General features: G+C 45.6%; 1 protein-coding gene across 11 annotated transcripts in view; it reads right to left on the bottom strand.

Annotated features, from left to right (window-relative positions):
* MAPKBP1 (mitogen-activated protein kinase binding protein 1) overlaps positions 1-26,871 on the bottom strand; it is a 129,044-nt gene that overhangs the window by 67,756 nt on the left and 34,417 nt on the right. For all 11 annotated transcript variants that reach the window (XM_083505837.1, XM_083505847.1, XM_083505841.1 and 8 more), the window contains exon 3: positions 20,745-20,836. In XM_083505837.1, the coding sequence (XP_083361963.1) occupies positions 20,745-20,836 (92 nt within the window). The remainder of the gene's footprint in view (positions 1-20,744; positions 20,837-26,871) is intronic.

Here is a 26,871-nt window from a genome sequence, read left to right as displayed (position 1 = left end):
CAGCTGGCTCGAGAATTTGCCTCCAGGAATGCAAGGTTGGTACAAGCCCCGCCACACTCAGAGATGTCCAAAGGACCACATGTACAATTACATGATGACCGGCCTAAAAACCTTGTATGGTTGTAAACTACACTTCGGGTATTATTAGTACAGAACCATCCAGAGACCCTATAGACTCGTAAAGGAGTTGAATGGTTCCAATAAGGAGTTGGGCGGGATGGACTATACGTATATTGGATCTGAGAACGATTGAGGGGTACGGGGAGCATGGGCATTCCTCCTCCTCCATCAAAGGGTCCGAGGGTACAAACAAGACAAGCAGTTTTATTTGCTTCATGGGCTACTATTTCTGCCAATTGAAGCCACTTGTTATAGAGACTCTGAGCCCCCTGTCTTCTCATTTCCTGTGTGGGGAAAATGCTATTACGATTTAAGGCCTGGAAGCATTCGGCCTTGGGAGTGGATTCTCCCACCATAAATAGGAGAAGGATCATCAAGGGGATGGAGGGGGATCTCTTCCTTCCAAAAAACCTATGGCGTTCGTGCCAACAGAAATAAAAAACCATCCAGATAATCAGGGCAGTACATATTGCTCCTATCCACCATGCCCAATGGTTCCAAGGTTCCTCCCACCACTCCTTAATCATAATAAGGGTCTGGGGAAGGTTTGGCCTGCCTGGGCGTTTGGGGTGATTAGGATAAAGGGGTGTGGAAACCTCCAAGCATCAAATCCTATAGTATGCAAACAGAACCCTTCTAGTCCTGCGGGGTGACTATATCCTTGGTTGGTGGAGGGCAAACACAAGCCCCACGGGGAAGGAGCCCAAGGTTGGTGGATTACCATGCACCCACAAGAGTAGGTGGCAGCATTGACACGGCCAGCACTTGGTGTCAAAATACCCACGGGCTCTTCCTCACACCAAATAATACACACTAGAGTTCTTTTGGGATTCAAAACATTATCAGGTGGTGTCACTCGAACTGCAGGCACGTTGGGAGCGCTGCCAGCGGGCGCTCCTCCATCCACTTCTTAAGCCGTGCGTGGAGTGATACCAGCAGGGTGGTCGTCCGCTGGGCGCCTGGAGATGGTCAAACGGAGGGGATTTTCAGGATGCTGAGACACAGTCCAATCTGAAGCAGCTTTCTTCACCCGTGTGTAGTGGACCCAAGGGGTGATGCCAGCGACCTTCACAGCAGTGGGTGTAGAGAGGAGAACAGTGTAGGGTCCCTTCCAGCACGGTTGCAGCGGGGTTTGGGCCCAGTCTTTAACCCATACTTCGTCACCTGGGTTGAACTGATGCAAGGACTCGATTAAAATGCAAGGAGTCCGAGCTTGGGCCCACCTATTGAGAGAGAGAAAAACTTGGGAAAGAGACTGCACATAATTATTCAACTCCACATCTTGAACAGGGATAGGTGAAAGCATGCGCACATAAGGAACCGGTCTCCCAAACATCACTTCAAAGGGTGACAAGTGAGTACGTTTCGATGGGAGGCTACGGATTCTAAGCAAAGCCAAGGGCAACATGGACACCCAATTAGACCCTGTTTCTTGGGTCAACTTGGACAGTTGATTTTTCAAAGTCCTGTTCATCCTTTCCACCTTCCCAGAACTTTGGGGTCTATATGCAGTATGCAGCTTCCAGTTAATCTGTAGCATCTTTGCCAGTTCCTGCAAAACCTTTTGCACAAATGCAGGGCCATTGTCCGATCCTATGGAGCGAGGCAAACCATAACGGGGAATGATTTCTCGCAACAAACACCTAGTAACCTCAGATGCCCTCTCAGTCTTGGTGGGCCATGCCTCAACCCATCCCGTGTATGTACATACTGCCACAAGCAAATAATGATACAATCCACACCGAGGTAATTCAGTAAAGTCCACAACGAGGTCCTCCATGGGTGCCGTACCACTGTGCTGAACTCCTGGTGGAGCCAGGTGTCCAGTTCTAGGGTTGTTCCTTTGGCACAACGTACATTTCCTGGAAGCTTGGGCAGCCAGTTGGTAGAGGTTGGCCACATAAAAACACTTTCCCAGGTGCTTGGTTATGGCATCAGGTCCCACATGAGTGGACTCATGGTACCGCTGAATTACTTGCCGGGACAATGATCCTGGGATCCATATCCGGTCATCAGGGGTGAGGTACCATCCTTCTTTAGAGAGCCTTAGCTCCTCAGCGTCTGCGGTAGCCACCTCATGGGCAGAGTACCTTGGTTTCAAGGTGCTATCCAGAATTTCTTCTGGTACCAGGGCCCCAATGAAAGGTGTTGGGGATGAACCCCGGGCTGCTTCCTTTGCTACCCGGTCAGCCAGGCGGTTTCCCCTGGTCTCTTCACTAGGTCCAGTTTTGTGTCCATAACAGTGTATCACTGCCACTGCTTCAGGTTCCCAGACAGCGTCCAGAAGGTCCAAGAGCGCCTGAGGGTGCGCCACTTGACCCCCTCTGGAGGTGAGCAAACCTCGTTCCTTCCACAGTGCCCCGTGGGCATGCAAGGTGAGGAAAGCATACTTTGAGTCAGTATAAATATTGATCTTTTGCCCTTTTGCTAGACACAGGGCCCTGGTAAGTGCTGTTATTTCAGCCAGTTGGGCTGAGGTTCCCGGTGGGAGTGAGCTGGCCTCGACCACGTTGTTTTCAAGGGCTACCACTGCATATCCTGCCTTTCGCTGTCCAGCCTCAACAAAGCTGCTTCCATCCACAAACCATGTAGGCCAATGTGGGTTCGCCTCGTCTTTAAGATCAGGCCTGCTGGAATACACTTCATCCATGACCTCTACACAATCATGGGTCGGTCCCTCACCTTCTCCTACCGGTAATAAGGTAGCTGGGTTAAGGGCTGTGGTAACCTGAAACTTGAGGCGTGGATGTAATAACAGCATCTGGCACTTTCTCATTTTTGCTTGTGATAGAAAATAGGTGCCTTTCATGTCAAGTAAGGCTGGGACTGCGTGTGGAGTCACACAGGTGGTGTCTTGTCCAAACGTGAATTTATCTGCCTTTGCGAGTAGGGTGGCCACTGCCACAACCGCTCTCATACAGGGGGGCAACCCTTGTTCTGTTGAGGTTAGCCTCTCTGACAAGTATGCGATGGGTTGCTGCCAATTTCCCAGTTTCTGGCATAAAACTCCCTTGGCTACCCCCTGGCCTTCATCTATGAACAGGGTAAAAGGCTTCTCAGGGTTTGGGATGCCAAGCGCTGGGGCTTGTTGTAATGCCACTTTAAGATCCTGAAAAGCCTGCTGCTGTTCCCTGCCCCATATAAAAGGATCCTTCTCTGTTCCCCTAGTTGACTCATGCAGGGGCCGAGCAATGCTGCTGTATTTTGGTATCCATATCCTACAGAACCCTGCAGATCCCAGAAAGCCACGGAGCTCCCTGCGGTTCTTTGGCTCTGGTATCTGAATAATAGCCTGTTTTCTTTCCTCCCTTATAGTTCGCTGTTGGTGAGAGATGTCAAAACCAAGGTATTTTACAGTTGGCTGACATATCTGTGCCTTCTTCTTGGATACCCGGTATCCAGCCTCAGCCAGGTGGTTTAACAAGTCCTTGGTGGCTTCCATGCATGTTATTTTATCCAAACATGCTAATAAGAGGTCATCTGAATACTGCAACAGAACCCTAGTTGGGGAGGTGGGGAAGCTAGCCAAATCTGAGGCTAATGCCACCCCAAAAAGGGTTGGGGAATTCTTGAACCCCTGTGGGAGCCTAGTCCAGGTGTATTGAACCTTGGTGCCAGTCCCTGGGTCAGTCCATTGAAATGCGAATAAAAGCTGACTTTCTTCTGCTAATCTGCAGCAGAAAAATGCATCTTTTAAATCCAGCACTGTGAAGCACCGAGCTGTTGGTGGAATAAGGCTCAATAATGTGTATGGGTTTGGCACATTTGGGTGGAGCGTTTCCACTGCCTGGTTCACCAGCCTCAAGTCCTGGACTGGTCTAAATCCTCCTCCCTCCTTCTTTACAGGGAGTAAGGGGGTGTTCCACTGTGACTGGCATGGTTTCAGAATGCCATATTGAAGAAGCCGATCTAGATGGATCCATACTCCCTCTGCTGCCGCCCTCGGGATAGGATATTGGTTCACAGCTACTGGATTGGCAAATGGCTTTGGCTTTACAATTATTGGAGGTATATTTTTGGCCATGCCGGGGGGGTTGTCCTCTGCCCACACTTCAGGGTTTACCTCATTGAGGAGTTCATCAGGGACAATTCCCTCCTCTTCTTCTACCATCATGAGGCGCCAATGTTCCCTCAATGGTACCTCTAGGGTCCACTCTCCAACGGGCCCAGTGGACATGACAACTTCCCCAGATGGGTTGAAGAAAATTTGAGCTTGTAGTTTTGCCAATAAGTCTCGGCCCAACAATGGGATGGGGCATTCCGGAATGTACAAGAATTTATGTTGTACTACCTGGCCTCCTAATTTACAAGTTACAGGCTGTAGAAAGGGGGCCTTTTGTGATTTCCCAGTTGCCCCAATTACGCTGATTGTTTTGGTGGTAGGCTTAGTCATGGGGATTGGGACGACAGAGTAAGCCGCTCCTGTGTCCACTAAAAAAGGCATCATTTGGTTCCCTGCTTGTATCTTGACCATGGGCTCACGGGAACCTATATCAGCTGGGCCCGGTCTGTCCTAATAAGTCTCTTCATCTTCCCTCAGGCTCATGGCTCCCGGCTGCCGCTGCGGTGGTGGCATCCATGGAGGCCCTTGGCCTCTTCCTCTACCCCTCCCTTGATTCCCAGGAGCCCAGGGTCTTGGACCCAGGCCTGGTGTAACCTGGGCGGGTTCGGACATCCTAGCTCCTCGTCCCCTGGCTTCTTCTTGTGCTTGCGGGCATTCCCGTTTCCAGTGCCCTTCCTGCCGGCAAATCGCGCATTGGTTCCGTCCCAAGCGACTTCGCCCTCCTCCCCGGGTGGCTTCTCCTCCCAAAGGGCTGCTAGCCCGTAGCGCCATCAACTTCCTAGCTTGGTATTTCTCTTTCTTTTTCTGAGCTTCCTCCTCTCTCTGGTTATAAGTAGTCTGCGCTATTTCTAGCATCCACTCCAAGGAATGTGCCATGAACCCTTCATGCTTCTGGATTTTTCGGCGAATATCGGAAGCTGCCTGGGCTACAAAGGCGGCCTTTACAATGGGGGCATTTGCTCCATCATCTGGGTCCAGGGGAGTATACTGTCTATATGCCTCTTTCAGTCTTTCTAAATACGCCCCAGGTGGCTCATCAAGTTTCTGAATCACTTCCCTAACTCTCATCAAATTAGTAGGCTTCCGGGAGGCCCGCCTCATCCCAGTCAATACATGTTGGCGGTACGTATTTAAAGAATTTTGGCCTCCCACTTCTTGGTAATCCCAGTTAGGGGTTTCTCGGGGGTAGGCGATATTTATGGCCACCTCACCCAGGTTTTGAGCCCGCAAATGCGCTCTTGCCTCAGTGTGGACTCTCCTAGTTTCTTCTGTAGTTAGTAGTGAGTCCAGGAGGTATTGTACATCATCATAAGTGGGATTATAGGTTTTAAAGATCCCTTCAAACAATTTTATAATTTTCGCTGGGTTCTCCTCAAAAGAGGGGTTCTGATTGCGCCAATTACATACATCTGCACTTGAGAAAGGCACATGTTGGACGGTATATGTTCGTGGCGCTGGCGCCCCATTCGCCTCTGGGGGTCCTGGTGGGTCATAAACCCGGCGCAGGGGGGCTATCTTCTCTGCTCTCTCCTTTTGTTCCTTGGCTGCCTTATGCAGGGCGGCTCTATCCCAAGCCTGTTCCCAATGTCTCTGTTTCTTTTTCCATTGGTCCCTTTTACACTCCGCAGCACTCACTAAGTGCCCACTAACATCTATTTCTTTCTTAAAATCCTCTACAAAATCTCTAACTCTTTTCCTTTGTTCTTCAGTCCACCTCTTTCCACCCTTTGTCAACCTTCCAATAGTCTGTCTAAACTCCTCATCCTCTTCCTTTTCCTCATCTGATTCATCATCTTTGGCTGCCCCTGGTGCTGGCGGTGCCGTTGGTGGGGCATATGGGGGAGGAGGTCTCAATACACCTCCTTCTTCTTCTTCTGGGTCCTGTAAGACCGGGGGTTTTGGCTGCGTTCTGACTGCACACAGGTGGGCGCCCTGGTCTATTCTACTGCGGCAGGATTTCAGCCATGAGGGATTTTTTTCCACATTAGTTTTCCAGGTGGAGATATAAGGAATCTGGTCTGGGTGAACATTAACTATATTTCGCCACAGGGGGTCTATTAACTGCAGGTCGAGACTGCCCTCTGATGGCCAGCCAGTTATTTGCGTGGGCCATTCTACTTCACATAAAGTTCTGAGTCGTTCTTTTTTCAACTTAAAACCCCAGTCATGATCTCTTGTAGCTATTCTCCAGCTATCCAGGAAACACTGCAAGGGGGTACATTTACTGCCTCCAGATCCCATGTCTAACAGAATACTCTGCTCCTGTACGGGACTTCTCTTCAAACACACAACACACAACACACAACACAAATTTCCCTTTCCCCCCCTTCCTACCCTATGAGTCCCCTGGTACCACACTAATCCTTTACTGGCGGAACTCCTACCTCAGCCAGTTCCCTTTCCCTTCCTGGCGGCACTCTCTACTGCCGGACACTCTACTGTCACACGGGCAGGTGCCGGGCATTCCACTGCCACAGCCAGGTGAGGCTGATCAGACCTCTAGTCCTTTCCCTCGGACCCCTAGCCCTTTCCCTCGGGCTTACCTCTTTTTTTCTTCTTTCCTCCGGATTCCCCCTTTCGGCCGCCTCTTTTCTCCCTCGACCGGGTGTCTGCACTCCAGGACGGTGTGGCTGGCTCCCCCTACAAACTGGGAGGGTGCGCGCTGGAGCTGCGAACTCCGGTCTGAGCTGTTCACCACGGTCGAGCCTGGCCTCTGGTCCAATGGGTTGGGGCAAATCCCGGGCAGAGCCCCCAAATCTGAAGCCTTATTTACTTAGGATCCATTTGCCCGCTTACCCAGAACGTAGAGGTTGCAAAAGAAGCACCAGGGATTCAGTTCCTTCGGAGAAAAGAGTTTATTGTAATCTGCGCAGAGGCAACCAGCGGAATTGTTTCCAAAGGCTGGTGGCCCCCAATACACGTAAGCCAGCAATAGTTATACTCCTGCAGCCCTTCACCCCACCCCACCATATCATATTCCTCGATTTGCCTTATTGCCTCTTTGGGTGTTGCTAAAGCATTTTGGCAGTGCACTCCTTTCGCTTATCAGCCAATCCTGCGTATCTTGTTTGCTCCAGATGCATTTCTCCTCCTGCTCTCCGGGCGTTGCCTCCCAACTGTCAGTGCACTCCCTGCCTATTCCCTTCAAGTGAGTGAGTAAGAGAGAGAGAGAGAGATGTTGCTTTCCCTGGGGAGAAAGGCACTCTGTTCATGCCCAGGGGACCTTAGGCATAGTTTTGCAGTATTTCGATACTCCCTTCACTACATGGCATAACTGTTCCTAAGGATGTCAAGTTCTTCTCAGGTAAGGGGAGAGGAGAGAACAGGTCTTTATTACTGCCTGTACAAGCACAGTGCTTCCAGCTTTCATAGGATATTCTGACTGTTCCTCCCTTGTTTCACAAGCACCAAGGAAACCTTAAACTATCCCTTACTCTAGAGCATCATAAACATGACCGGTCCTAACATACCATGCTGTAATGCACTCCAGATTCAGAGAATTCTGCAGAACAGAAGAAGCAGGCTGGTTATTTCCCCCCCACCTAGCAAGTGTACTTTGATGGCCTCACTTCCAGCTGTCTGTGGCAGACAACTGTCACCTGCTTCAGAGAAAAGTGTGAAGATGTAACAAAACATTTGAGAACCATACGCTCTAGTTATCTCTCACTTGGATTACTGCAATGAGCTCTACGTGGGGCTACCTTTGAAGGTGACCCGGAAACTACAACTAATCCAGAATGCAGCAACTAGACTGGTGACTGGGAGAGGCCACCAAGACCACATAACACTGGTCTTGAAAGATCTACATTGGCTCCCAGTACGTTTCCAAGCACAATTCAAACTGTTGGTGCTGACCTTTAAAGCCCTAAACAGCCTCAGTCCAGTATACCTGAAGAAGCATCTCTACCCCCATCGTTCTGCCTGGACACTAAGGTCCAGCGCCAAGGGCCTTCTGGCGGTTCCCTCACTCCAAGAAGCCAAGTTACAGGGAACCAGGCAGAGGGCTTCTCGGTAGTGGCACCCGCCCTGTGGAACACCCTCCCGTCAGATTGTCAAAGAGATAAACAACTACCAGACTTTTTGAAGGCAGCCCTGTTTAGGGAAGCTTTTAATATTTAACAGACCACTGTATTTTAATATTTTGTTGGAAGCCGCCCAGAGAGGCTGGGGAAACCCAGCCAGATGGGTGGGGTATACTGGTAAATAATAAATTGCTGTTGTTGTTGTTATACTGGACAAGATTTGACCAGCTTTCTTATCAAACAATATGGTCATGGAGTGAAGGCATTGTTTTCACAGATGGCGCAGTATAAGCTTTGCTCTTAGTGGCTTTTGCAGAAAGACTTTCAGAGTTTCTTCAGCAGCGCAAGGTGCTGTACCGTATTGTGTGCAGGGATCCACGGCTTGTGTGCAAAATTGCGTGCAAGGAACTAACCCCAACAGCGGAATTTGAACAAGATCTCTCTCCCATCTCACCACCAAGATTGACAAAATATAAGAACAAAGCACTAGCTCTTCCTTAGCATCTTTCTGCCCAAAGCATGTTCAAATGATGAAGTAAGTAAGGGGTAAATCAAGGGGTACTCGTTCCACTCAAGTCTTTGTTGTTACATAAAGTGTGGTAGCCTACTTACTGGCAAGGCTTGGTCCCTGGTATCTCTAGTCAAAAGAATCTCAGGTAGCTGGTGCTGCAAAAAGACCCCCACTTGAACCAGCAGGCTTAGAAAGCCATTGTCAGTTAGAAAACACAATACTGGGTCAGGTGGATTAATGACAGCTTCATACATTGTTTTTAATGTAAACATTTTCCAAGAACTACTTCAGATGTTACTGGACCTCCCAGGAACACACAAAACCAGGTGCCCCCTTCCTCAGAGCCTGAGACACACCAGGCGTGCCACCTTGCCCCCACGACAGTGGGTGCCCGGGAGCGTGCTGACATCACTGCAGTGTGCAGGCGTCACTTGAACACGTGGCAGGGGGGATGCTGACGCCACACACACATGCTACGGGGCCTGCTGACATGACACCAAGTGGAATCGGGGGGGCAGCTCCCTCCTTTTTTACAATTGTGGGTGCCCGGGCACCCAGGGCCCCGCATAGTTGCTGCCTATGAGATCCACTATGCTACTATTTCCAATAGTCTGGAATCAAGCGTAGTAAACCAGATGATTCTTCAAAGGGTAAAAATCATACCTGGATTGTTAAGTTGTCTTTAAGCCGCCCAGAGTGGAATCTTAGACCCCCTGTGATGCAGGAATCTCAGCTAAAGCATCCATGACAGATTAAAATAAAATCTTATTTTTTATTCTAATATTAAAATAAAATTAAAACACCCAAACCACCACCGTGAAGTCACTTAGCAATATTTGAAATGCAAGCTTAAAGAAAAGCAGCACCAAGACACTGGTGTCTGCAGAGAGTTCTAAGCAACTATTTCAAGTGAGAGGTTAGAAGTTGCACTTATTAAAGCCCTGGAATTATTAGTTTAGGATCTAGTTTATGGCCATTGATGTATCACTATATCAGATGTAATTTCATTTGTATCAAGGCATGCAAGGATCAATTAGTATTACAGTAACAGGAAGTTTTCCATGAAGGTCTGCCTGATAATCATGATGTTTACCCAATTACATTAGGAAAATGAAGGGTATTTTCTTTTATGAAGCCACCCGCAACTTTATAGGAAGTTTTCTTTCTACATTCAAATTTAGCAGAGGCAGAAGGAAATAAGACTCCACCTCGCTGCCAATGGGCCCATTTTATTTGCAGTTGGTTGGTGGCTACTGTCCCTCCCTCCTGTGGTCCAAATTAGAACACTGGGTAGCTTGTGTGGCTTCTCTTTGGCACAGGGTAAAACCGAGGCCAGCTGCAGGAAAAGTTATTCCAACTACCGCATTCATGCGATGAATGAAAGGGCTGCTATTGCCACCTTTTAGAGAAGATAAATCCTGCCTGTCTCTGGCTCTACTTGGATATGCCCACATCATCAACACTGTAGACCAGTGTAAATACTGGAGTACTGGAGTGCCACTGGGAACAAGATCTGCTGGTTCAGGGCAAAGACCTACCCAGTCCAACATTCTGGCCTGGCCAGCCAAATGCATATGGGAAGCCTGTAAGCAGAATCTGAGCACAAAAGCACTCTCCTCAGAATTCAGAGGCAGCACACAGCCATCACAAGAAGATTAGTAAATGGCAATGAAGGGAATCCGTAGGGAGAGCATGGCCAAAGGGACAGCCTTCACCAGACACTGGGTTGTATCTGACTGTGGCTGCAAAAGCAAAATCCGGTGGAAGTTTGGTGCTCATTTCTGTGTTATTTGCTTCCGGGGGGGGGGGGGTCTGATTGCAACACCGTTAACCCAGAAAATCCCAATAATTTTCCACTGCAATTTCACATGACCAAATTTCGGGTGGTATCTTGGCATACAGTTCTTTTCCGCCATTTAAAATTTAGCATGGCATGGCAGTATATTGATCAAAAAGCTGCAGTTCCATAATGTAACAGGTAATGCAGTGTAGAATCTGAGATAGGTTTGCTAGCATTATAATCAGGAAAATTAATGCACTAATCCCTACATATGAATGTATCCTAAACCTCTGTTAGACAATGATAAAGACTGTTGTCTGACAGACCAATCCAGAGTTGCCCCACTTTTGCCATACACCCCATCATGGGTTGATAAGTAACCACAATGTTACATACCAATCCATAGTAACCACAATTCAACATGAGGAATTCATTCAGCATGATGGATCACAAGTCATGTGCTTTTTTATTTATGAGAACACATCCAGATTTTAAAACAAGTATTTTGGAGACCCTTGTTTTTAAACATTAGAAATGATGTGTGTTGAAATAAAACTAAGCATAATCAGTTATCTCCCAGTTTGTGACACGGGACCCTCACACAGGCAAAAGGGCTATGGCTGCTTGTGTTTCAGCTGAGCAAAGTATTTATTTCCTGCAGTATTAGCAGTGACACAAAGTCCTCATAAGCCTTTTCAGACTATTCTTATCTAAGAACGTGATGTGTGCATCTTACAACTTGTCCAAGAAGTTGATTTTTCATTTATCTGATCCTTCGTGTCTTGCCCATTGTGCAATCACCTACATACCAGGAAAGCTGACAACAGAGGGGTTCTTTAAAAAGGCGGACCATGGAAATATATATATATTTACATGCAGCTGAAAAGGATTTGGGAACAAACCAATGGCCACAGCTGGGAGAAAGAAAAAACACACACATACAACTCTCCACCATTCAGCTTACAATGAGATTTACTGCTCAGTCTACTAAGACTTCATCTCTACATGTGCTAAGCAGATTTCTGGCTAGAGAAACAGTGAGTAGTATCCACTTCTCCACCCCACCCCCTGCCTTGGCTGTGACACAGATGGCTGTCATTTTCCGGCTGACTTGGGTTATGACTGACCTACTATGCACCTCCCAAGCTCAGAAAATGCAGGTCCTGGAAGTCCATGACTCAGGAGAAAAGAGCTGCCCAAGTTCAGGAGGTTTATGCTAAGCAGCACAAAACTAAGTCATTATAGAAGTGAAGGTTGGGCGAGGGGTGGGGGAGAGAGAGAGAAAAGTGGGAGGAAGAGATCACATGACACTTTGCACTCTGCTCCGTGATTCTGCAGCTCGCGCTGGTATCAGAACTTAAGAAGAGGAAGATCTTGCCCTTTCCAAGTCCAATGTGCACACTGCAGTCATTTGTTCCAGCATTACACATGATTTGTGCCCTGACATGACCCATCTTCAAGGGCTAGATTTCTCCTGCAGCTCAGTCTAAAGATCCAAGCTAGACACAACGGTGGAAAATTTCAATACTGAGCTGCCTAATCATGGAGACAGGTGAAGTCTAGTTGGAGTGGGGGTGAGGGTCACACGCGTAAAGCATGATTTGTGGCGGTATTTTTGGTTGCCTGCTTCTTTGGGGGTGCATTGCCTGATTTTCATTGTCTGTGAGGGGTTTTCTTGGGGACGGGGTGTAGATATTGTTGCCTGCTGCTGGGTGTGAGTCAGAGGGAATAGCATCACCAGTTCTTTCTTATGTCAAATGGTTATTTTGTGGTGCCCATAACAGTTTCTTAAATTTCCAGGTGTGTCCTCAGCCCAAGAAGGTAGGGGACTCCTGCTCTATGACACAATCCTTCATGACACAGTTCTGTTTTGTTTTTGGCCAAAGCTGAGCAAACACCCTAAAAACATGCCTTCTGTACCAGCTGTCCCACCACTATCCAGCAAGCCACCTCTATCTCTTAAGAAGTATCTTCTCAAAAGTCTTCAATCAAAGTCTGTCCTGGATCATTTCATTCCACTCTTCCCTCACCTGCTCCTATGCTGGCATATTACCTATGCTGGCATATTACAGATACTATTGAAGTCTTTGTGTGTACAGCTATATGCACCAAGGCTGTCTTGTTACAGAAGCTTGCACAGCACACTTGGAGCAGAGGAACATGCAACATCAAGGTCATGGTTTCTCTGTGGGGCCCCACTCCTTGCTCCCGTGTTGAGTGACATGGGATCAAAGAACATCAGAGCACGGTTGATGTGTTAGCAACACCCACTTATAGGAAGAGGCCATGGAAGTTACCTTCCATGTAGTATTTAAGAGACACAATCATTTGGGATCCATGGGTACATTTGCAAGCTGGAGAAACACACAGGCACAACACACACAGCACAACCAAGTACACACAGCAGCCTACTGTATTGCCTACAATAGAATGATTCTTCCAAGCCTAATTTCAGGGACTAAGGGAATCTTCTGTGGCTGCATGTCTGCCCACAGAAGACATGTTGCCAATGCCCAGTTTAAACAGTATACAAAGCAGCATTATGTTCTCCTAGGGCTCGTCCGCACTTCCTCTTGCCCTGCTCCTTTCTCCCATGGGCAAACAACTCTTTTCCATTCAATCGGAGCAAATGGCAATTCAGGTTTTCTTTGGATTGACATTTGCTCCAATCTAGCACTAAAGAACAGGTTTTCCGCGGGAAAGGAGCAGAGCTCGGACCCATGGTTTCCGGGCATGGGACAAGCAAAAGTGTGGAAAGGTCCCAGCTGCTGGAATACAACTCAGGCCTATGTGGGTAACTTACAAATTGCCAGACAAAGCAAGTAAAAAATCACATAAATGGAAAAGAGACCTATTACATATATATCCTCCTTGGCCTCCATGCTCCCCCCTCAAAATTAATTTTTCCAACCTCCTTATGTAGTCTGAGAGACTGAGAGACTAGTCGTGCATCATGGCTGAGTGGGGATCTGAACCCCAGTTTCCCAGATCCTAGTCTGCCACACTTAAATGCTACACCATGCTGGCTAATGATCAGTTTAGGAAGAGGGGGTTGGGGTGAATGGAATAAGAGGATTTGTTTCCATAAGAAAAGAGTCAAATAAAACCATGGTGTATGACCCCCCCCCCATCTGGCTTGGCATTCCTGCTACACTTTTTCTTTTTTTGTATTTTTCTGTAGCGATCTCAGAGGGTTTCTTAGTTTTGTTTTACTTCTTGTTTCTAGGATACAGAATCTCAGCAGCGATGTCAACAAAACACACACACAACACAAGTGCATGCATGAGGCAGAACAGGGGTGCGGGGGGAGAAGAATTAGAGAACTGCAAGCAAGCTAAAATTATTATTTTTAAAAAGAGAAGCAACTTAGGAACATAACAAGAGCCCTGCTGGGTCATCCTCCAACTCAGGGGGAGCCAGTATGCTGGCCTCCAGATGGCCTTGGTCTCCAACTCCCAGCAGTCCCAGCCACCATGGGATAATGGGATAATGGAAGCTGTATTCCAACATATGGAGAGCCCCAACTGCACTGTTTAATAAAATAGGCAAGCAAAGACAGTTCCTACTTTTCCAAGTTTCACTCAGCGTTGGTACTAACCTTTCACCAGTATCAATTTTTGGTAGCACACCAGATCAGACAGGCTTGCTTGAACGTTGTTCTAGATTTTAAAAATCTGAAGACATTAGCATTTGGAAGTAAAATTTTGTATATGGCAATATATGTGTACTGAATTGCTGCACAAAAAAATCAAATGTAGCTCAGTGATACTAGGAATAATATTTTGAATTTCAAAATATTTTTGGCAGTGTATAACTAGGAGGTACCATAAATAAGGTATTTTAGAGTTAAGAGATTTTATAGAGCAGGCATAAGCAAACTCAGCCCTCTAGATGTTCTGAGACTACAGTTCCCATCATCCCTGACCACTGGTCCTGTTAGCTAGTGATGATGGGAGTTGTAGTCCCAAAACATCTCAAGGGCCAAGTTTGCCTATGCCTGTTATAGAGGGGGAAGGATTAAGATTCACAACAATTTTTAAAGGCCTGTTCTTGGATACATCTTTTTAACAGTTGTGTTTTTAAAAAGGGATTGCTCTTAAAATCTACTGGATTCAGCATTCCTGAGATCCCACTGGCATTTCCTATGCACAGGAAGGTGGAGCCAGAAGGGTGTGGGCATCACATTGGCACCAGAGAAGGAGGGACCTAGGATCGTAATAATCTGGGCTATTAAGATCCCAGAGACAGCAGGTGCCAGAGGTGCTGAAAGGATTTACAGGCTCCAAAACATATGTGAGTAAATGAGTTCAGCCTTTGGCATCCACCAGAGTCCACAGAAGAACTGACACAATATTCCAGGGATGGGGAACTGTCTAAAAGGCATTTGTCACTTGTGTATAATTAAGACACACACATGCCATGCTGCTGTGCCTCATTATTAATGCAAACCCAACCGCAAGAATGCAAAGAGCTTAAGTACAGGGAACTAACAGAAGTCATGGGAAGCCAATCACTTCTCTAATTTTTCATAACAGGCACATAAAAGAGGAGAGGAAAAGAGAAGAGAAAACTGTGTGTTGGGCACAGAAGAATTAAGCCTGAATGCAGATCTTGAGAAATAACTTAATGCTTTCAGGGGGCGGGGCTGAGAGAAAAGCACTTCTAGGACTGCAAAGAATTCCCCAGAGGCTCTGAACCAAACACTTGCACAGCAAAATCTGGGAACAAAAAGGTGTGGTGCATGGTGGGTCAGCTTCTGGCACCAGGATTGTCAATGCCATCTCCTCACCCTCAGATTTTAGTCCTTTACCTGGAGACTCTGAAGTAGGGCTCAATAAGAGGCCACGCACTAGGGCTGCCCTACGTCCAGATTTTCCCAGACATATCCGAAACACTGCAGTCGGCAGCAATCTCTGGGCAGTAATCAGGCAAATGTCTGGGAAAATCCGGGTGCATGGCAGCTCAGCAACTTTTCTGTTCGGATTTTCACTGTTTGAAATTTGGCAACCCTAACTCACACATCACCAAAAGAGAAGAAATGCAACACACACACACACACACACACACAGAGAGAGAGAGAGAGAGAGAGAGAGAGAGAGAGAGATATGAGAGGGCAGATTTGCATAAAAGTCTGTATATGCTAATTTTATATGTATAGTTGCACATTTGGAAATATTTACTGTAATTTAAAATAGAAATACATCAATATAGAGGGGAAGACTGTGGTAAAGTGACTTCTGTGCCTCCTCTGTCCACTGTCCTGCTGATGGGCAAATTCAAGGATCATGATCTCCCTTCTTAAGGATTCTGTATTTTTAATATGGGCTTGAACGGGACAAGCCTTCAAACAGAGGACTGTCTTTTGTAAGTAACGAACATGAACACCCTGTGGCTCAAGTTCAAGTCAAATAGGCAGGAGAGCCAGATCCCAAAGAAGGTCGGGGGGGGGGCTGCAGTTTTCCCAGCAGATGCTGTTACTGAACCTAGAAACCTCAATATCGCCCACCTGACATTTAACATTTGCGTGTAAAACAAATATAGCTTGCAAATCTAGTTTTATTAGGATTTGCACTTTTATTCAGCAGAAGCCAGTACAGTATTCAAGTGTAATGTAGCTCACATACATTTAAAGAAAAACAGAAATAAATCTAACAGCATAATAGCATTATTTTGGTGGTACAGTACTTTCATGAGACTTGAGACTTTTGAAGGATCAATCCATGTTAACAGTTAAATAAAAATCAGTGCTTTCAAACAAAGTAAAAAATAAAGCACTGTTACATAATTTAGCCCTCTGGCTAGAGCAGCAAGGGAGTTGAATCTGGAGACTGCCCTGTGATTTAAATTAATGTTGAGTCAACTAGCAGGGTATCTGGAGACGAACAGATCAGAACTGAAGCATATGCTAAGAGCTATATGGCAGGCACCCATGCAGGGCCAAGGACACTGTACTCTGGCTCAGGACAGCAAAATGCACATCAAGAAGAATGAGTGTTCTGCTTCCCATTGCCAGAGAGAGAGAGAGAGAGAGAGAGAGAGAGAGAGAGAGAGAGAGGGTTAGTTTAAAGGAAGCCTCAGAATGAACACTCAAGAGAAGCCAGTGACAGAAGCCAATGCCGTTTCCCCCCTTTTTCTTTCCTCCCTGCATACTGCCAAGAAGGTATAAATCCCTTGAGAACAAGATAATAAAACAAACTGACCTTGCAACCCAATTAGGTCTGCAAACTGTTTCTCTTGTGTGTTTTGGGCCAATACAACTGCAGAGGATAAACTGAACACAAAGCGTTGTCTTGACAGTGGCAAACTTTATCAGCATCACAAAGCAGCTAGGCATAGCATGGAAGCAGGCGGCTTTTCAGCCAAGGCACAGAAGGGCTAGGCTTCAGACAGGAATCCTATGCAATGGGCCATGGGGGAAAGATACCACCTTGATTCCATTAAGCAGGATCATTTAACCACATAACTTCCCCAAATCATTTCAAACAGAGTCAAAATAATGTTTTGGCACTACTTATTAGGCTCAGACTTGGCATACGTTCTTCTTGATGATGGAAATTGCCAGCAAATTAGTTTTTGTTTAATTTTCACAGGAAATGCCTCAGAGAAACTTCACAGGAAATTCCTCTTACCAGTTTCACACTTCTGAAAAAGCCAAAAGCTGCAGCAGAATTTTGCAGTTTCCCCACTTTATTAAAATGCCATTAGCTTGAATTTTTAAGACAATACAAAGGAAGGACACACAACTGCAACACAGGCTTGCTTATCAAATGGAAAACAAAGAATTCCTGCCATTCTACTGCAACCCAAATATTACTGTGTAGGGGGATGAAGCTGCATACATGCCCACTGAGAGAGAATCAAAAAGAAACATTGACATGAAGCAAAACTGCGCCAAAGCAGTAAAGCAACCACCTCTCCAGCATTTAAAACTTCCATATTTCAAAAATCTACTGTGAGCAGATACTCAATTAGTAAGGCTAAGAATCATCACACTTTTATAACAGCAAATGCATAATATTCTAAGCGAAACCAGTTTCTGGGAATGAAAAGAGTGCTGTTACACTAAGATGCTACTTTCAGGCTTTCCATAGGCATCTGGTTGGCCATTGTGAGAAGCACAAAATGCTGGACTAGATGAGCCTTTGGCCTGATCCAGCAGTGCTCTTTCTATGCCTTCAACAACACGTAGTCAAAAGCCATTCATAAATAACTGAGAAAACAGCAAGGCATTCTGGATGACTGCAATAATGATGTCAGGGAATATTCCACCTTATTGCTATGGACAATCCACCTAAATAAAAAAACCCACGTTTGCAGCAGAAGCAAGACATGCCAGAGCCATCATCTCTCCAAAAGGCAAGAACAAGGGATATCAGACATGGCTTCAAAGCAAGCACAAAATTTTGATTCCTGCACACTTCCTTTGGGGTGGGGAGATGGAAGATTCCAGTACGCTTGGCCTTGCCTCATTTAGATTTGCTACAGGGCTCTCTTTCATCTCCTCCATGCTCTAACAGTGGGTTGTTTTTATCTTGTGATCTTATCAGCATTCCTCTAGCTTCCCTCAAACATCCAAAGTGAGGACACCTCCAGTTCAATCTCAAATTTAACATATTCAGCATTTAGACTGCAACTCTCGTGTAAAGCATTTACAGAACTTTAAAAGAGCAGCAGAGAAATGCCATGGGTAGATGTTTTGGCTTGGACCTGGAATATCTTGGTGGCTTTTAATTTTTAAGCACTTGTAGACGACAGTAGTACTCGTACCAAGACCTTTTCTTACACCCATACCTCAGATTCCACAGCCGCATCCTAGGAACCAATTTTTTTTCTGGGGGCCCAGCATGTGAGCAAATTGTACAGTAGCTCATTTAAATGTATGCAAATTAAATATCGCTAAGCACTGAAAGTAAGCTTAAAAACCACACAGGGTGACAAAAGCTTCTCTCAACGGCAGTCACATGGCAAGCCTAGCTATGACAAAAATGATTGCTGTGCTACCCGCATTAATAGGCATATTGTTGCCAAACCGGCAGCTTTCTAAGATTGGCCTCGATTTCTTCTCTTCCCACTCCAAACTAATTATAGGCACCCAGATGCATTAGCAAAACTAAATGCCAAAACAAACTAAATATCTATCAAGCTCTACAATCACTGTTCGGCACTCAGCATCACCTTTGTCAGCTTTTCCAGCTCCTGTTCCCTTATGCACATGATAAAAATACAGGGAAGCTGTATTCAGGCATTCCTGAAGATCCCAGAGATCTGCCTCCAACATGGACTTACGTACTTCACCCCTCTTAAACTCCCAACTCCCCACTTATGGAGCAAAAAGCATCAGGTCTCTCAGAGGAAGAGGGAGCTTCCCACCTGTCCTCATTTGTGTCTGACTGTCCAAAACAACAACAACAACAATAATAATAATAATAATAATTTTTTATTTATATCCCGCCCTCCCCAGCCAAAGCCGGGCTCAGGGTGGCTAACAACAATAAAATAAGACAACATTTTAAAATCATTTCATTTTAAAAAATTTTTTACTTCAAATTAAATTGAAAGCAACCATTGGGTAGAGTTCTGAGAAAATTGCCAAAGGAGGGGGTCAGGCTGTACCCTGGCCAAAGGCTTGGCGGAACAGCTCTGTCTTGCAGGCCCTGCAGAAAGAGGTCAAATCCCTCTGCCAAGGATGACAAGGTTCAAGAGCACCAGAGACAGTTGTTCAGTTCCATGGTTATACCCCAGCATGCTTGCAGGACCAGGCATCAGACTTCCCATACCCCAACCCAAATAATAAGAGATCAATGAGACTGGTTTTTGGTCAGAACAGGCCCCAACTTTATTGAATAAGGTTAAAAGAGGTTTGAGCATGGGGAAAGCTAAATACTTCCGGCCCGCCCGCGGAAGTGACGCATGGTCAAACCAGACAGGGGGTCCTAAGACTTATATCAAAAGGGTGACCCCCCAGGGACCGCTGTTTGGGGGAGTGCCTTCAGCCCTAGCCCCACCTGGGCATGCGGACATGACCACTACCCCCAGATCCCTTTAAGGGGATACCCCAGCATTTGGAGGGGCAGGCAGAGTCTACAACTCCCCCTCCATCCAAAGCAAAGGATTGCCCCAATGCCCAACCAGTTGTGACGATTGCTATGTGGTAGGCAGAACCACCGGGTCGGTGCCAATTAGCCCAATGGGCAAATTCCTACCCAGCCCCTTAAAGGATGGCAACCACCATACCCACAGCAAAGTCATTGGCTATCAGCTTAAACCGAGGGTGGCTGGGCGGGGAAACCCGGCGCAGGAACAAACAGGCTGAGCCCCAGGTGCTGGCTGCTTAAATGGGCAAGGGGCGGATCCGAGGGAAGCCCACCGTCGGCTCCATCGGCTTCGCCACCAGCACAGCCCAAGCCCTGGCCTACATCCCCATTTGCCAAAACAGGGAGCAGGCAAAGATACGGTTCCTTATAAGAAGGTCACAGCCAGTTTGAATTCCCTCAAAGGGGTGAGCGAGTTTGTTGTCCTTAGGAGCCTGGAAGGGAAAAGGCAGGTGGGAAGAGCCTGGCTGTGGGACCCAGGACTCTTCCAGTTCCCTCTCATGTACATATATCTTAACAGAAGATTCACTCAGAAAGGGCAAACAAAAGCAGCATTGCACAGTCACCACTGAAAGCTTTTGCCACTGCATCTAACCCTTACTGAGAACAAGTCAACCCAAGCCACATACTAGTGCTTATCTCTAGATTATTATTGAGATAATAAGAATCGTTTGGACCCACTTAAATAAAAGCTGGAAAGAACAGTGAAAGCTCCAGAATCAAAAGAGTGACCAGGTTCTCTCTGTCTGCATGAATAAAGGAACCACTGCCCATGAAACTTCACACATCACAAAACTACCCGGCAGTCTTATGGAGCATCTTCTGATTGAACAGGCAGCCAGAATCCATCTAATTTTCACATTTTCATCATGTCCATGTTCAGCATAGTACCAAATCCAATTATTATTATATTTAAAAAATTAACACTTAGCTAAGAGCTAGAGGAGGAACCCTAGAGAATAATTTAATTAGTTATGATAAGTAAAGAGTCTTCCTTGCAGCAATTTAAACCTACCCTGCTGATGTTCCTCATAATTGGAGGGAGTTTTATGAGGCTCTTATAAAATGCATCACTCTGCTACATGACAGATTTGGCATAAGCTGTACCTTTAGGCTGACAACGTGCATTCCTTGTGTAACACCCTCAATGACTCACCCAGCTGGATAAGCAACGAGACCACTCTTTGGATCACAGGCCAATCCTCTGCCTCCAGAGACAGTGATTCCCAGCACTTTCTCCAAGGTCACCTAGTCAAAAAGAGAAAAAAAGAAAATGAGATTCATGCAGGTTGAATTCAACTTCATGTAACCACAAGCTTCAGTTTGTGTGCATGTGTGTGAATATATATTGTTTCAGTGGAGACTGGAAGATGCACATAATCAGCAAAGATGCCATCAAGTGTCAAGAGCTGTTCTCTTGATGCAGATGACAGACATATTTAGTAGGTTCTGTGTAGAACAAAACAACAACAACAACAAGCTGGTCCATAGCCAGTGTTTTGAGAAGGAGATTTATAGAACTATCACAGTAACTGAAACCAACAGAAAAGCATGGGAAATACTGGGAGGGAGGTTAGGTAAAAAAGAAAACTACCAAGCAATGGACTACGCTGGTCCCACCCAAATCCCTTTTGCGTGTCTGATGTAGCTTCCCCAAGAGATATGTAAAAGCATTCAGATTCAAAGGCGACTATGGGTCATCTCTCTTTCAGGCCAAGGGAGCCAGCATTTGTCCGGGGCATGTGGCCAGCATGACTAAACCGCTTCTGGCACAACGGAACACCGTGACAGAAACTAGAACATATGGAAATGCTGTTTACCTTCCCACCACAACAGTACCTATTTATCTACTTGCACTGGCATGCTTTCAAACTGATAGGTTGGCAGGAGCTGGGACAGAGCAACAGGAGCTCACCCCATAACGGGGATTTGAACCGCCAACCTTCTGATCAAAAAGCCCGAGAGGCTCAGTGGTTTAGACCACAGCGCAACCTGCATCCCTCCTTTAAGGTTATAGGACTCATACTTCCTTTGCCTGAAGCCTCTGAATCCAATATTCCCAGCCAGGTAAGAGTTCTTTCTAAACAAATTACCAGCAGTTTTTTAAAAAATCACTTCACTGCAATCACACATTTGCAATTAGAGACTGGATAAAATAGCTTAACCAAGCCCAGCCAATTAGCTTTATACATGAAGAGCAAAAATCTGAACCCAAGACTTGTACACCCAGACCTAACAACCTGCCCATTGCATCACACACATTCACATACTGCCAATCTGGGTCTTGAATCCTGCCTGCCAAACAGTGGCAAAGTAGCCAAATACATGAGGGAGCAATTCATGTAGGCTTGGGTCAGAAGAACAGCGAATGGCAGAAAATGTATTAATAAATGCTAGCAAAAGGCTTCCTACAGAGTTGCACCATGATGTTGTCAATGCTCCTTTCCCTTGTGCTTTAGCAAAGTGGTGTTTGCCTTTTATTTATGGTGCACATACATTATTCCTCCAACAATACTATTTGCAAGATTTTACTAGACTGAATGTTGACTCTTCTGTTTTTAGTTACAATAGTTGGTTTATATGTTTTTATAATGTTGCACTATTTTAGTGTTGTTAGCCGCCCTGAGCCCGGCTTCGGCTGGGGAGGGCGGGATATAAATAAAATTTATTTATTATTATTATTATATCTTTTGTCACATTTCCAAAAAGCCTGTAGGGATGGGTGGCACAGTTATTAATCTTCACGGTTATTAAAAGCTGTCCTCTAGGGATTCCAGCCTTCCAAAACAAGGAAAGTCTCCCACACTTAGCCTTGCTAACCAGCTTCAAGGAACACCTAAAGACGCCTGTGGGAGCCGATTGCCCAGATTTACCCAAGAAGGTGCCTGGTTACAACAGCATTTCTTTTCACAAGATCATTTCCCATTCCAATAGAATTTCCTAAGTCCTTTCTTCATATGTTAATAGCATAGATAGCTTGGATTCAAACTAGTGGCCTAAAGGGAAAAGGGTTTCAAAATCTGCTGCCAATCTTTTCCTTCTCTCCACCCCTGTGTCATAGGGTTCACATTCTCTTGTGCCGGATGCCTTGCAGCAGGAAAGAAAAAGCCAAGAAGAAGATAAAGATCCCACCATGTTGCAAAATCAGCATATCTTTTGAAACGAGATTTTCAGAAAATTAAACACAAGCATTGTTCTTTCTGCCAGTATGTATTTCTAGAGGATGTGTTCATACAGCCATGCAAGCAAGAGCTAAGAGGTAACTGTGGATCCTCTTGTGGTTAGGTACAAATAAAGGGATAGTTCTCCAAATGGAAGGGTGTAGAAATTAGAGTCCTCCAACACTGCTGCAAGGTGTGCACAGGACAATTCTATATGTACCTTCTAATTGCTTTCAGATACCAACCCTGCTACAACATACAATGTTGCCAGATTCCGCACAGCAGCGCTCAAAATTCGTCGGACAATGACCTGTGCCGCAAACTAGCTTTAATGAGCACTCATATCAGAGTGCTCTGTAGATTGATAGCTATAGTCTTATATATACTAACCTCTTATGATCTGCCACTCCCGTCTAATGTTCCTAACCCTTCTTTCAGACTTTGCTAGCTTCCTTTAGATTTTTATAGACTTTTAATTCTTTTTAGTTTTTCAAATCATTTTTCAGATTTTAAATGATTGTACCCCCCCCCTCCCTTATGCTGATCTATGGCCGTAATAAAGATTTGATTGATTGAGAGTCCTCCAAGGATCAGTATTGAGATCTGTGCATTTTAACTTCTTCATTAAAGTTCTTTATTAAACTTCTTCTTGATTAAACAATCACAGGTGAACAGTGAGGTGGCCAAGTTTGCTAATGATACTGAATTGTTCAGAGTTGTTAAAACAACAAGAGATTGTGAAGAGCTCCAAAAGGACCTCTGCAAACTATATGAATGGGCGGGAAAATGCCAAATGCAATTTTAATGTAGGCAAGTGCAAAGTGATGTATGTTGGAACAACAACAAAAAATCTTAATTCCACATATATGCTCACGGGGTCTGAACTTATACTAACTGAGCAGGACTGAGATCTTGGAAGTCATAGTGGAGCTTGAGGAAGATGTTGTCACAGTATGAGGCAGCTGTGAAAAAGGTAAATTCCATGCTAGCAATCATTAGGAAAGGAACTGAAAATAAAACTGCCAGTGTCAGAATGTCATTATATAAATGTATGGCACCACTGCATTTGGAATGCTGTGTATAGCTCTGCTCAACTCACCTCAACATATATATTGTCATATTCGAAAAGGTTGAGAAATCACCTCAAGAGTTCCTTATTTTATATAATGCTACAGAGACAGCTCACTTGAAATGAAAGGCCGCCTTCTCCCTGAGAAATCTGAAACTAGTAACACTGCTAGCCTCCCACATCCTAGGTAAAAGCAGAAAATCACAAACTCTCGCAGGCACCCTGCACCATCAAATTACTTCATGCAATGAGATACATGGGCATATGAAAAATATGTTAGATGAACCAGGCTGTTCTCACATGGAGGAACCAGCTGCCATTTTCAGTATTGTTTTTGCATTTTCATTAAACTAGCCCATAGTCACTCCCCTCCCTTCACCACCTGCTCCAGAGACAGGCAATATCAAACAGTCTTTACAACACACAAATATTCCTGGCAAATCCCAACCATACACCAAGATGTGTAGCCGTAACACACATGCCTCCAGGTCAAAGAATGTAATGCAATCAATAATTTCATTCCTTAACTCAGTAAGAAAAGACCGTGTTCACTGTAATCAACAGATATGCCTCTCAAATGCACCAAATAAGTTATGCATACATCAGTAACATATGGGCAAATTACTTTTTGCATGTGCAACTCATGAAGTGCTTAGCCATCCTGGAAGGGACTGTGATTACTTCATTTTCAATGCTTGATTTTAACAAGGTCTGTGAGACATTAGGAGACATCTTTCTAGCAGTCAGGCATTTCTATCATTTCACTCAAAATGACAGCTCACTCAACTATCTCTGGACCCTCAAAACCCTGCAAAATCTATTTGACCAGAGACTACACTGGGATACAAAAAATGAACATGTACTCCCACAGGCTACTCTGTCATATTCCCTTCCAATCTTTGATGAGCTGTGCACAGACTTACACAAACTAGTGGTTTGGTCAATTAACGGCCCTGACTGCACAGCCTGAAATACCTGTGGAATTGCCATGCCATGCAGGATGGGTGAAAAGTGAGCAGAGAAGAAGCACAGGCACTTGGCAGTTTATAGGAATCAGCCATGCTGCAGACACAGTACAAGCAGTCCCTCAAACACACTCTAGCCCAGGGCAGCCCAACCTTTCATACCAAGTGGGCTGAAAGAGTACTTCGACATGGAACCTGCGGGTCATACACTGCCTTGTTGCACGGGTGCAAGGCAGCACAAGACCAAAATGTGAAAGCCCCATGCCCTAAAGCCCTCGTGCTGCCTTCCAAAAGCCAGCTAGGTCCTAGAGCCCTCCTACCTTCTTCCCAAAGCTGGTTCAGAGCAAGTCCTAGCTAGACTTTGGGGAGGAAGCCAGAGGACTCTAAGTCCTTGTCAGAGCCCGCACACCTCCCTCCCAAAGCGCAGACTTTGCTTATCCAGCTTTGAGAAGGCAGCTTGAGGGCTGGGGTATGTATGTCAAATGCTGCAGAGGGCTGTCAAAAAGGGCCTTGGGGGGCACATGTGGCCCCCAGGCTGCATGCTGGACTGCCCTGCTCTAGACATAAGACCTGTCAGGCTGCCCTCCAGTTTCAATTACAAGCTGCTACAGATGAAATGGACAGAAAAAGGTATGCGCTTGCTCACCCTTCCTCCGTTGCAAGTGGTAACAGTTAAATCTGTGGAAGAATAGCAGCACAGGCAACGTTCCACAGAGTGCGATTTACTGTCAGAATGCACATGCTAATACAGCTGTACAACAAAAAGCTTGCGCTGTTACATTTAGCACTGCTGGGCTTCATTTGGCACATTCACCGAAGAACGCTAATTACAGTGTGCTGTTCCGCTTAGGGGGGCTGTCAGCATTTCCACTGTAAAGCCTTCATTTTGGGATCTTATAACACATCTGTAATGTATTCACTTGGAGCTAAAGCTGGATGCTAAAAGGGCTGGCACTCAACCAGGTTTCTCTGCTTGTTTAGGATGTGTGCGTGTGTGTTTGTTTTATAGGGTTTGGTGTTTTCCATTTTCATCACAAAGATCTGAGAAGGAAATTAAACGTGGAGACTAAGTTATACGTTACTCAAGTTAGGGAAGAAGAAGAAAATAAGCAGCTTCAGCTTCCATCCTGAATGCACATGCACACCCTTCTGTTTGGTATTTTCCAATTCAAAATAGCTTGGTGTTTTGTTTTGTTTTGTTTTTGCAACATCGTAAGAGGATCTTTCGATTTTTCCTCTTTCCCACCTGCAGTTTCATTTCCTCTCTCGGGAGTTGGGCAGACATATTCCAACCACCCTTTTATAAGACTTGGACGAGACTATAATTAAAAGAGGGACAAAGCAAGCCTATAGCAAGGCTGGAGACAGGCTGGAAAAGCCAGAGGTCTTATCAGAGCCATTGTTGCCCGTGGCACGAACACATTTCTTTTGATGCTGCTATCACTTCTGATCAAGTTTTGCAGGCCTTTGAAGCACAACTAAAGACAGAGACAACACGGACAAAAATTGCCTCCATTACCTAAGAAGGTGCCTTAAGGACAGAACATTTGCCCCTCTAGCCCAGTATTGTCTAGTCTGAAAGGAACCATCTCTCAGGCAGTGGTCTCTCCCATCATCTGCTACCCAATAACTTTTAGACTATGTCTCCTCTTACTTACATTTTCTCGAAACTAAAAAGGCTCAGCTACTGCAACCTTTGCCCATAGATGAGTTGCTCCACCCCCTTGATCATTTTGGCTGCCCCTTTCTGAACCTTTGCCAACTTGACAATATCCTTTTTAAGCCAAGGTGACCAGATCTGCACACAGTATTCCAAATGCAGTCATACAACAGATTTGTATAATGTCCTCATGGTATTGGCAGTTTTATTTTCAATTCCTCTCCTAATAAACCCTAGCATGGAATTTGCCTTTTTCGCAACTGATTCGTCTAGGTCAGTACTGCCTACTCTGACTGGTACTTCGACACCATTCTCCTCCAACAGAAGACAGGTGGTGTTTCCTTCCCAACACACATCTCGCTGCTCTTCAATCCCATATTAATGGCTTTTCAATCAAACTTGATTGGATCACAGCTACTTAGGATAAA

This window comes from Podarcis liolepis (assembly GCF_965112155.1).
Source record: "Podarcis liolepis genome assembly, chromosome: 1".
NCBI classification, from domain to species: domain Eukaryota; kingdom Metazoa; phylum Chordata; class Lepidosauria; order Squamata; family Lacertidae; genus Podarcis; species Podarcis liolepis.
This window is presented reverse-complemented; position numbering and strand designations above follow the sequence as displayed.